This window comes from Photinus pyralis, unplaced genomic scaffold (genome assembly GCF_008802855.1).
Source record: "Photinus pyralis isolate 1611_PpyrPB1 unplaced genomic scaffold, Ppyr1.3 Ppyr1.4_LG9, whole genome shotgun sequence".
Taxonomy (NCBI): domain Eukaryota; kingdom Metazoa; phylum Arthropoda; class Insecta; order Coleoptera; family Lampyridae; genus Photinus; species Photinus pyralis.
Genome location: NW_022170878.1, coordinates 16701762 through 16714455, shown reverse-complemented (window position 1 = coordinate 16714455; position 12694 = coordinate 16701762). Strand labels below are relative to the sequence as shown.

The 12694-nt window shown below is 37.7% G+C and overlaps 1 protein-coding gene across 1 annotated transcript; it reads right to left on the bottom strand.

The window, feature by feature from the left end:
• Window positions 1–11394: 11394 nt before the first annotated feature.
• Window positions 11395–12694, bottom strand: LOC116181256 (luciferin 4-monooxygenase-like). The gene is made up of 3 exons (XM_031501559.1): window positions 12523–12694; window positions 12024–12471; window positions 11395–11958 (listed from the first exon to the last, which is right to left on the bottom strand). The coding sequence occupies exons 1-3, from the start codon at window positions 12537–12539 to the stop codon at window positions 11443–11445; spliced, it is 981 nt and encodes a 326-aa protein (XP_031357419.1). The 5' UTR covers window positions 12540–12694; the 3' UTR covers window positions 11395–11442.

Sequence of the window (12694 nt, the reverse complement as noted above, 5' to 3'; positions counted from 1 at the left end):
GTAAATTCGCGTCAGACTTTACGAGGTATAAGTTCTAAAGTTTGAAGTGTATTTTGGTGTGTTATCAGCAGTAAGCCTTTACACCTTTCGATGTCACGAGGTTGTAACCTACGGATACGTGACAAAATAAGATAAGTGCCAACTAACTTAAGTCAATTTAGATATTTGTATTAAAATTTATCGCCATTGACAATTTCGCCTATCTATATCTATTGCTCGGCTTACGCACGTTTGTCCACACCGCTTAGCGGTGGGGACACTTACATTGCATCGCAGTGTTAATTTAATACGGCCACGAGGGCCTGATATCTAAGCGTGTCCTACCTGTTTGGGTTCCTCTGTCATGGAGGTCGTAAACAATCAAGTAATGGTAACTGAGAATATTAACAACTCACAGAATATGGACAACCGTACCTTTGCATCTGTAGCAGGTATACAATCGGAGCCGAAATATAATTTTCCCGAGAGATCCCAAGGTATCATCTTTCCTGCCATTGAAGGAGTATCGCTATTTGATTACATTGTTGGAGTAGGTACCATAATAGGTCCAAAAAATGTTACGTTTGCATCTCGCATCTCGGGTGGGCGCATATGCATCTTCCTTGCGTCAAAATCAATGGTAGATAGCTTTATAAGAGAAAATAAAGGTATACAAGTTAAAGATAGCTTTATAGCAGCACGTAAGCTGGTATCTCCAGCAACTAAAATCATTCTTTCTAACGTTTCTCCAGTAATTCCAAATGACATTTTGTATGAGGAACTTAAACGATTAGAGTTAAAGCCGGTCTCTCCAATTACTTTAGTGAGTGTAGGCTCTCCCGATCCTAATTACAAACATGTCCAAAGCTTCCGTAGGCAAGTGTATATTGATTTAGAAGTAGGTTCGTCAATACCCCCTACGACGTTGCTAGCTTATGATAAAACGGTTTTCAGAATTTTTTTGTCGAATGACGATCTAGTTTGCTTTGTTTGTAAATCTAAAGGTCATAAAGCGTCTAAGTGCCCTTCAAACTGCAGCTCGAATAATAAAGAGTCAAATGACAATACCATGGAACAGTTAGTCACTCCAGTTCGACAAAGTCGCCAATCATTAGTAGAGATGGACTCGGAAGAGCCAATTAGGACATCCGAGGAATTGCAAGGTAGTGAATCAATGGTACAGATGGACTCGGTAGAGTTCAATAGGACATCCGATGAGTTGAGACCTAAACGGGCACTTGCGTCATCCTCTGCGGAGACTACAGCGTCAGGTGGCACATTTAAAAAACCCGCGAAAAAAGCAAAGCGTTCCGATTCAAAGGAGTCCCTATCGATAGAAAAGGATTCCACGTTGTTTACGGAATTTAAAAATGTTTTTCAATCGAAACAAACGGTTATAGATTATGATAGTTTTTGCAATTTTCTTATGCGTGCAAAAGGTCAAAGCAATCCCTTTCCAATAGCTAGTGAATTCTGTGAGGATAAGCAACAATTTGTTGAGTTAATGATTGAGTGTCGAAAAGCGGTCAAAACCAATCGACTCAAAGCACGCTTAAAACGCCTGATTACTGGATTCATTAAGCTCCTTCCAAGCTTCAATACGCCCACGGATTACTCAGAAAACAGTTCAATCGCTTCACAAGATTCCTTCTTATCGGACCAAGAGCTAGAATCGCTGTGCGATCCATCATCCTCTGAAACTGCGTAAACGTTTTATTTTGCTTATTTGTCTTTACTATTTTAATTTTATTTTACATATTACATTTTACATAATGCATAATAACAATAATTATAACAATTTAAACCTTTTGCAATGGAATATAAGATCTGTTGCTGCCAATAAACCGAATTTAGAATATATGTTAGCAGAGTGTAACATCCATATAGCCCTTTTAACGGAAACCTGGTACAAAAGTAACCACATAGATTTTTTTAAAAATTACACATTAGTAAGACACGATCGTACGGATGGTTACGGTGGCCCGTGGCGCCGCTATACTTGTACATAGAAATCTTCAATACACTCCGTTGAATATTAAATCTGATAATGCTGAAATTAGTGTGTGTGGGGTCAAGTTGCTAGATCTTGATCTGAATGTAATGTGTTTATATAGGCCGCAGGGTTACGCGAGTAACATAACAGAAGGCGAGTATTTGCACATGTTAGGGCAATTAGGGAAGAGGTACATGGTGGGTGGTGATATGAACGCACACAATAGGGCCTTTGGTTCATCTAAAAACGATAACGCGGGAAATATTCTATTAAAAGTAATAGATGGGACTAATAGCGTGTTTTTGAATGACGGATCAGTTACGCGCCTCGGGCGCCCAAACGAAGCGAGATCTGCAATTGATATTACATTTGCATCGCCAGGGATTGCTACTCATATCACTTGGAAGGTAATGGATGATACATATGGGTCAGACCACTTTCCCATTCGCATGAACTTAAATTTCAATTTACAACTCCAGTTCACCTATTACCCTACAACTCGGTGGAAAATAGATGATAAGAAAAGTCTAGAATTTTGTAATTACGTGGATCGAAGTCTAAACGCTAAAGAGGTACCCAAGTCCGCAGCAGAAATAATTGACTGTGTTGTGGATTCAGTGCAAAAGGGATGCGACAGTAATTTCGTATTAAGAAAACCTGTGTTAAAGAAATCCAGACCTCCACCCCCATGGTGGGACAATCAATGTTCTCATGTGGTACACTGCCGGAAACTTGCGGTAAAGAATTACAAGTTAAATCCAAACTTGGATAATTTCATTACTTGTCAAGAGACTATTGCGCACTCTAAAAGATTTTTGAAATACAAAAAACGCGACAGTTTCCAAAATCTATGTAATAACTTAAACACATCTACGTCCTCAAAGAAATTATGGAATATCGTGAGAAAATTTAAAAGATGTCCTACCTCTCACCACGTCTCGGAGTCATATATTGTAGAGTTCGCTGACAATTTAGCCCCGGCGTACGTGCAATCAGAAAAAAACCAGGAAACGTCAAACGTAAACGATCCTTTTTTACAACAACCATTTTCAATTGAAGAACTCATCAAGGCAATCAAATCAGCTAAGAATACAGCACAAGGTTTTGATAATATTACTTATCCGCTATTAAAGTGGCTGCCCACCGTGGCGAAGGAATTATTGGTAACTGCATTTAATAGACTGTACCTGTTTGGAGATAGCGTGCCCACCTTTAAAAAAATCATTGTTGTCCCAATAATTAAGCCCAATAAAAACCCAAACGATGCAAAATCATATAGGCCTATATCACTTTTGTCGTGTATATTTAAAACATTAGAGCGAATGGTCAAGAATAGGATTGAATGGTGGTTGGAAAGGAAGAAAAAGCTACAGTCATTTCAATTTGGATTCAAGCGAGGTTTAGGCACCGCTGATGCTTTAACAAAACTAGTTTCCGACATACAAATAAGTTATTCCAAAAAAGAAACAGTAGGAGCGGTTTTTATCGATTTCAAGGATGCTTACGGATGTGTGAAATTAGACATTTTGCAGAAGAAACTCATTAAATTGGAATTCCCGAACCAACTAGCCCAAAACCTGATCGGTTTGTACTCTTATCGAGAGATTTATATAAGAAGTGGCTAAGGTCAATTTATAGGCCCTAGATGTGTTTTTGAGGGGCTTCCACAGGGATCTATCAATAATTTGTATACGCACGACTTCTTGACTGTGCAGGATGATAGCATCAGTGTAATTCAATACGCTGATGATTTTATTATTTACACGTCACATAAGAATGTATCTGTGGTCAAGGAGCGTTTAAGTAAAGCCATTCGGAAAGTTAAGCAATGGATGTTCAGCAATGGTTTGGATATGTGTATTGAAAAATCTGCAGTAGTATTCTTTTCACGGAAAAGGCGATATAATTTGAACCCTGTGGTTTTAGATAATACACTATTTCAGGTCGTTAAAAGTGTTACATACTTAGGGATCAGATTAGATTACAAACTAAACTGGACGGAACATATACACATGCTAACTAAAAAATGTGAAAAATCCCTCAATATTTTAAGATTATTGACTAGAGTGGGATGGGGAATGGATTTTCCAACTGCATTAAAGGTTTATAAAGCACTTACAAGAAGCCTAATAGATTATGGTTTGCATTTATATGGAGCAGCATCAAAACCAAATTTAAAAAGACTCATAGTCATTCAAAATAAAGCCTTAAGACACTGCATTGGGGCTATGAAGTCAACGCCTGTAGAAGCATTGTATGTGGAAGCACGTGAACCACCACTCGAGTTTCGAATAAAGTATTTGGCTTTAAAATATGTTACGAAAACAATCGCCCTAAAACTGGAAAATATTTACAACTCGCTACAAGAGCTTATGTCCCACGATTTAACCTCGGCTTTTTGGTCTAAAAAGAAGTCTCCTCCGCTTTCCGTGGCAAGCCTTTATCTTCACGAATTAAAAATTCCTCTTTGGATACAAGAAATTCCGGACGCTTCCTATCACGATTTTTACGTCGGAAGTCTGCCAACGTTTTTCCCTAGTTATATAGGGGATTTTAGACATGATTGCCAACTATTTTATAACACCTTAGACAACTTGAAATGTTGGGAGATAATATTCACAGACGGTTCTAAAAGCAAGGTGGGAGTCGGATGTGCATTTTACGAGCTATCGACTAAATATTCAAAGTTATTTAATCTTGGAAAGGTCAAATCTATATTTACAGCTGAAGCGACTGCAATATTAGAAGCATTAAAATATTTTTATAAACGTAATGTAGCAAAGAACCTGGCCATAATGTCAGATAGTAAGAGTGTCCTGGCCACTATCAATAAAAGGGTCCATTATTTTCAATCCCATCCTTTAATTACCGCTATTAGAGCAGAGGCCTTTAAAATTATAAAGAAAGGACATACTGTTGCGTTTTACTGGATCAAAGGACATGCAGGTTTAAAAGCAAACGAACTGGTAGACGAATTGGCTAAACAAGCTGTACAAGAGGGGATCAGTCTCGAGAGTACCACACCAAGAACAGACCTTCTGAATGTTCTCAAAAGCAACATAGTTGAAGCCTGGGATATATATTGGAAGGAGTATCATAAAGAAAGACAAACACAGTATGCTTTAATCCACCCAACGGTTAAGTTTAGACCATGGTATTCTGATAAGTATACCCCAAAAAGATACTTTTCGATAATTGCACGTCTTAAATTTGGACATGGGAGGTTTCCATCTCATTTGTATAAGATCGGGGTTGTAGATTCGCCAGGGTGTGATTGTGGATTCGAGACTGGTGATTTGAATCACATATTTTTTAACTGCGAGCTGAGAAGGCCCTTCATTGATCAGATGAGTGCACGGTTAACAGAAAGTGGTGTTCATTTTCCCATCAACATCGTTGCTCTACTGAGTTCCAACTGTAGACGCATTTATGATATAGTAATTGAATACGTAGCTAATACTGGGTTAAATATTTAAGGGTGTGTGCGTGCATGGATCTGTATGATGTATCCTCTGTATTGAACCTCTGTCTTACCCTCCTATACAAATCAAGGTCGCTACCTGTATTGTTAAATGTAAAATGCCATGATAGACCTCTTGGCGAGAAGAGTGTGTCCTGTGTTATTCCTATAGAGTAAATGAATAAGTTACTGAAAATGTTGCTAAATGGGCATAGATCCCGAAATAGCAAATATAATAAAAATAAAAAAAAAAAAAAATCTCTTAATCAGCCGAAATACGAATATTTACGCAAATTATTAGACCCACTTACAGAAATCCAATATTTTGAATACAATGATAATAGCGATGTAGTACAACCAAGCGATTCACAACCGAATTCCGTTATGATTTTCGACGACGTTGCTTGTCATAAACAAAACCAAATAAGAGACCACTTTTGTTTTGGTAGACATAAAAATAACGATTGCTTTTACCTTTGTCAAACGTATTCGGCTATTCCTAAACAATTAATTAGAGACAACGCGAATCTGATAGTGCTATTTCAGCAGGATCAAACCAATTTAAAGCATGTTTACGACGATCACGTTAACGTTGATATGTCATTTGATCGTTTTAAAACTTTATGCGCTCATTGTTGGAGCGATAAATACGGATTTCTAGTTATCGATAAAGAAAATGACCCAACCTCTGGTCGGTATAGAAAAGGATTCGATTCTTACATGGTGCTATAAATGAGAACACAACACTGTGTAAAATGTAGTCCTAATGGAACCACGTTTAGTAAGGGACCTTCTCGAAGCGAGAAAATCTGTGAAGCACAAATATACAACATTGCAACGAGACAGATCGTTGGCGGATCGAGATGCCGAACGACACTTTAAGCCTATTACTCAACCACTAAAACAATTGCTTACTCACACTCAGTTGGGAAGTGTTAAACTAGAAAATGTCAAAAAAGAAAATGAAACATACGATACCGAAGAGCCTCCTACACCCGTTTTTGACACCCCACAAAAAACTTCGACTTCTTACCGGATACCTAAAAACCTTTTGCGTGAATTCAATGAACCCCAATATTTAGATACAAGCGTGCTTATCGACACTACACGCGACTCTAACGAACCACCAATTCCTACTTTAGATGAGATAAGAGCTGAGCTATCTAAAACCGCAACCAGTCCTGCATTTGAAGAATACTTAGATCAATATGAAGGATTGGCGAAGATTTATGTAGAAGATATGTTCAGATCTGGAGATAACGAATTTGATCATCGGTATGGAGTTCGGTATAGTCCTAGAGCTAACAAATTTTACGTAGGAGATTCAGAGTTATACTTTAATAAACAAGATTTTGTTCTCACGCAACCTACGGGAGATCAACAACACTATTCGGGAACACCAGGACTCTACGAATTGTTGTTTAAAAGAAACCCGCTCGGATTCAAAACCAAGGACGAATCTAACTACCGCGATATTTTACTGAGGACTAATGCTGCGCGACGTAATTACAACGCGGAAGAACAAATCTTAGGAACCGGCAAAAAATACAGTAACATTATTAAACCGCTCGTAAATCCTAATCCTATTAGATCATCATCATCACATGTACCGGTAGTTCCGCGTTTGCGCACTACATCTGTTAGTACAAGAAAAGGAAAAGGTGTAGAAATGTTGCATTTAAACAACAACAAAATTGAATTTATACCTTGGAAAGATCCAAACAAGTTAGTTGAATGGTTAAAACTTTTATTAGGATCTCAATCTGCCGGCAACACTAACAATCACAACGAAATTATATATATAGTAGACGAATTACGAACTGCTAAAATAATAAAATAAGGTGGGACTTATTGAATAAATGTTGAAATCGTACTATGATTCAATCATTATTAACCCAGCATGAGTATTGATAAGTTCGGTAGACACATCCAATATCGTTCAAAATCAGACGAGGTGTCGTCGCTTACGTACGAATCACGTTTGTGGTTCGTGGGACAGCAAGTAAAAGACACGCCAGTTATTAAGTGGGCGACCACCACTGACACACCAGAAGTATTGAAGTTTCCTCTAACCGAGGCTGTTATTTTGCGAGCCGGGTGGTCTCCTTGTCGTGGAACAATCATTACCGTAAACGAAAGGTTTTATAGTCAACCTGAACAGTTAAACGGGTTAACACTTCAAAAAGAGGATGTCATAACAGCGAAGTGTGCGCAATTCAATCCGGACAAGTTATTTATTTTGGAACTAGTATTAAGCATGCATATCAAAAAATGACAAAAGAACAGGTAGTACGCGAACTACATAAAGCGGCTCGAAAAACTTTTAAAAGGAGACCCGTTATTCTAAAAGGACTTAATGATTTATTTCAAGCCGATTTGGTAGAAATGATTCCCTATGCTCGTATGAATAAAGGGTTTAGATACATTTTAGTAGTAATAAACGCATTTTCGAAATTCGTTTGGGCAATACCTATTAAACGCAAGAATGGTAAGTTGCTCGCGGATGCAATGAATAAGCTTTTATCGGAGATTAAGAAACCACCTCGGAATTTGCAAACGGATATGGGTAAAGAGTTCTATAATAAGGATTTTTCAAAGGTTATGTCTAAATTTAATATAAATCACTACAGTAGTTATTCGCACCTTAAAAGTAGCATTGTAGAAAGAGTAAATCGAACTTTAAAATCCATGATGTGGAGAGCGTTTAGTCTACAAGGTTCATACAAATGGTTAACGCTTTTGCCCGAAATAGTGTCGCAGTACAATACCACTACACATAGGACTACGGGTCATCGACCGGTCGACGTTAACTTCAACAACGAACAAAAAATTTTAAAACGTGTTTACAACTACAGAAAAATAATTGACAGCAAACATGCAAAATTTGCGAAAGGTGATTTTGTACGAATTAGCAAGCACAGAACGATATTTTCGAAAGGATACACCCCCAACTGGAGTTATGAGATCTTCCAAATTACATCAGTTAAGCGCTCCCACCCAACTACTTATACGTTACAAGATAGTCGCCATCAGGACATTAAAGGACGTTTTTATGAACTCGAATTGCAAAAAGTTCGATATCCCGATATTCACTTGGTGGAACGTGTTATTCGAAAAAAAGGTGATAAATCCTTCGTTAAATGGCTAGGATTTGACGCTTCTCATAATTCTTGGATATCTAACGTCGATATACTGTAAATGAAATGGAAAAACATACCAATGACGACAATATATATATATTTTTTTTAATTGCATATTATTTATTTTAAATAACATATTTGTTAGGTTATTAAAGGTTAGGTTAAGTGACGTTAATTTGTTAGGTTAGGTTAGACGATGTTAGGTCTAACATCGTCTAACCTAACCTAACAAATTAACATCACTTAACCTAACTTTTAGTACATTTAAATATTTACTCCTTCAACCATTTAAATTATTAAATCTAGATGTGAATATGTAAGTCCTATGCTCTTCCATAAGAATTGGAGATATAATACTGTCCAAATGTTGAATTCGTCGATGAAACCGAGCGGTATCTCGCACGTACATTCCCCATTTATCTTTTCGAGCTTCCTGATAAGCATACTGCCACACCACTAAAATCCGAACGATATTTTTTGATTCGTCAAACCGCACACTACACATGTTCTTCATCTGATGAGATGTTTTCCGCAGACGATGAGGCAATTAACAAGTACCGTTCAATTACGTTGACAAAGTTGGCTAATGAAACACTTTTTAATTTTTCTACTAACTCCGTAAGACACGAAAGACATTCCTTATTATTTGACAAACTCATTTTCTGACATATTTCATTAGGTGCACATTTATCGTCATGTTTGTTTAAAAACCCGTCACATAACACTTTACCTTGTTCGTACTTGTTAACCAATTCTTGCAAATATTCGTCACTATACATTCCCCTTCCGTATACCATCTCATGGTCTGCGTCTAATTGGAGGGCATCCATTTCCACGAACAACCTTTGCACAGCTGTATATCCATCACATGCTTTCGGCCAATTTTGTTCGGCATAACACATCCACATCTTTACTAATACTATTTACTCATCTAGAGGTTTACACCTATATAATATGCTCCCCACTCCTACTTTGAAGAACTTCCAAAGTTTTTAGCATGTTCGATATCACCATATAATTTGTTCGCAGCAAACTCTACAACCTCCATCATACACGACACTTTTTCATCGTACACATCTTGTAATGGGATTATAATTTGGTTAATATTTTCTTTAACGTCTCCAACCATATCCACCACTACATTCACAACGTTGTTGTAGAAACTATTAAAATTCAATTCGGCAAGACAGATTATCCTATACGCCACGATATTCAAAATTTTCCATAGCTGTTCTAAGGACTCCCATCCCAAGTAAATTTCAACGTCCAGAAAATCGACCACTCTAATTACTTTGGTTTTGTTGATCGTTTCGAAATAGATGGTTTTAGACCCAATTTTCATTGGTACCCATGGAGAATCTACCGAGTAGAAATAATTAGTGATTATTCCTTGATTCTCCACCAAAGCACACCATTCATTTCTGTTGAATATTACACCACGAGATTTGTTTCCACAAATTTTCACTGCCGGGGTAAATAATATTTGTGGTGAGAGTCCAACGCACACGTACTTTGTCCCACTTTTATTTAATTCGTAACGCGATTCGTTTATTAAGTTCATGTCGTTGTTTACCATTGGTACGGTGCGATCAATTTTAATTTTGTCTGCAGCTTGGCGTAAAATTTTTTCGTACTCCATGATATTGTAGTACTGTATAGAAACTGTATAGAAACTGTACAATAAACTACTCTTTTCTCTTTTCGTCAATTCTTATATACTCTTTCGGAATCAATTTTCCCCTCCAATTATCCATCTAGCCTTAAGCGATTCCTCCTCCTCCTCCTCCTCCCCAACATTTACACTCCAAGCCAATGTAGTAGAGGGGGTAACTACTTATATTAGCTCACGTACCATAGGTAAAGTTTAATAACACGTTGTCTCTCGCACGAATAATCATGTGTTTCGACAATGTATCGCCTGACTACGCGTGTTATGATAAACGATTGCTAACTTATAATAATTGGAGCGGAATTCCATCACCCACATCTTTGGCAAGTGTAGGATTTTTCTTTACGAAATATGGTGACGAAGTAGAATGTTTTCATTGTAAAGTGCGACTTAACAAATGGGAACGTCAAGATAATCCCCTACGGGAGCACCTCCGATGGTCAACCAACTGCGTCTTTGCGAAAATCCTTCAGAACAAATCTAACAATACGCCTCCACCCAATACAGATGTGTGTGGTATATATACTACACAAGGATGAAATTTCCACAAATATTTTTTTGTATTGTCGTTTATAATTATGAATTGCTCTTAATTATTGTAATGACTGACAACAACATCTAATAAATGATTAATTTACTTTTGGTATTTTTTTCTTTTGGTAGTAACCAGGGATACATTTTCTATGTAAGAGGAGTAATGATTGTGACCTTGATCTAAATGAGGAGGAGGAGCTTTCAGAACTGGAGGGGGGAACGGGGTAATCTGACCTTGACCTAAATGAGGAGGAGGCCTCAGAACTGGAGGGGGGAACGGGGTAATCTGACCTTGACCTAAATGAGGAGGAGGCCCCAGAACTCTCCAACTATACCTACTTGTTTCGTATGTTGTGGTCTCAAAGCCATATATTTTTTTACGATTTCCACATAATTAATGGAGTCCTGTGGGATGACAATGAAAAATCGAGGTTTAGGTATAGGTTTTTGATTTGTTAATTGTAACAATAAGGACATCTTCACTTTTAACATCATTTGCGCCCAAATTGTAAATTTCATCGCATAGTGTAGGCGAGCCTGTCATCTCCTAGAGCCAGTAAAAACTCACTTACCTGGCTAATAATGTAAAATACTATTTCGTAGTAGTATTTTTTCCCTATCAACCCGTAATGATTTATATTACAAATGTAAAATACAACAGACATATCTAAATGACACCTTTTTCAATCCATTCCCTCAGTTTAGATTTTTGTATCTTTAGTGTATGTGTCCATGCAAACTCTTTGACGAATTTCACGCCTCCTCTTAAACGATTTTTATCCTCAACCCTCGTGTTTACGTAGTTGATAATTTCTTCAGGTGTTACACTTTGCCCCTTTTCGTTCAACTGAACCACGGCTGTGGGAAGGTATCCGAGTATTTCGTCTTTCAAACCAAGAACTACCGCGTTTTGGATGGAACGATGGCTTAAAAGAACTTCTTCTATTTCTCTGGGGTAAATGTGAAGGTTGCCGCATTTAAATGTATCTTTTACCCTACCGATAATAAAGAAACATCCCTGCTCGTTGTAGTAAGCTAAATCGCCAGTTCTGTACCAACCGTCAGAATCAAAGAGGTCGGGTGATTCGTAATTTAGGTAACCCTTCATTAGGTATTTAGTTTTCAATCTGTGTTCACCGTGACGGTTTGGCCCTAGTATTTCTTCCGTTTCCGTATCCACCACCTGGAAGTGTAGTTCAATTAAATTATCGAATACCATAGTCGATGGTAAAAGGTTGGGCGACGTACTTTATAAGAAATTCCATCTTTAGCGAGGCCAATTGACGTCGGAAACTCTCGAAGAAGCTTGTCGCTCCGTTGGTCTTCCGGAAAAGCTGCAACAGTGCTAAATATTTCACTTTGACCGTAGGTCGTGCCAACAATCGTTTTAGAAAACATTTTCTGCAGCTTTAGTAAATAATCTTTGGATGTATAGTTTCCGCCAACCAACAACCGTTTTAAATTTTCCAAGTCGAAATGCTGGGGTTTCTGGTACTTAAAAAACTCCACACTAGATACCGGCGAAATTAACATGAAGTCTACTTTATAATTTGAAACATTCCAAAGCTCTCCGACATTGAATCTATAAAATACAATTCTCTTAAAGCCGTTGAGTATGGTTTCGTGCAACCATCTGTTGAATAGAGTTCGGCACGGTGAATTGAACACGGCATACGTTTTGGGTTCCCCATTGTTACTAAAAGTTAATTATTTATTACGTTCTTCAAGGTTTGTAGTTATTACTTACTGGTATCTAACCCTCATGGAAGAATGTGTGTGACAAATACCTTTAGGCCTACTTGTTGTACCGCTGCTAAACGAAACGAAAACAGTTTCCTCCAAACTGTTAGCCTCATACACCCTGAAATCGTTCTCATTGTCGTACCGTTGTAAGAACTCCGTAAATGGGATGTGCTTCT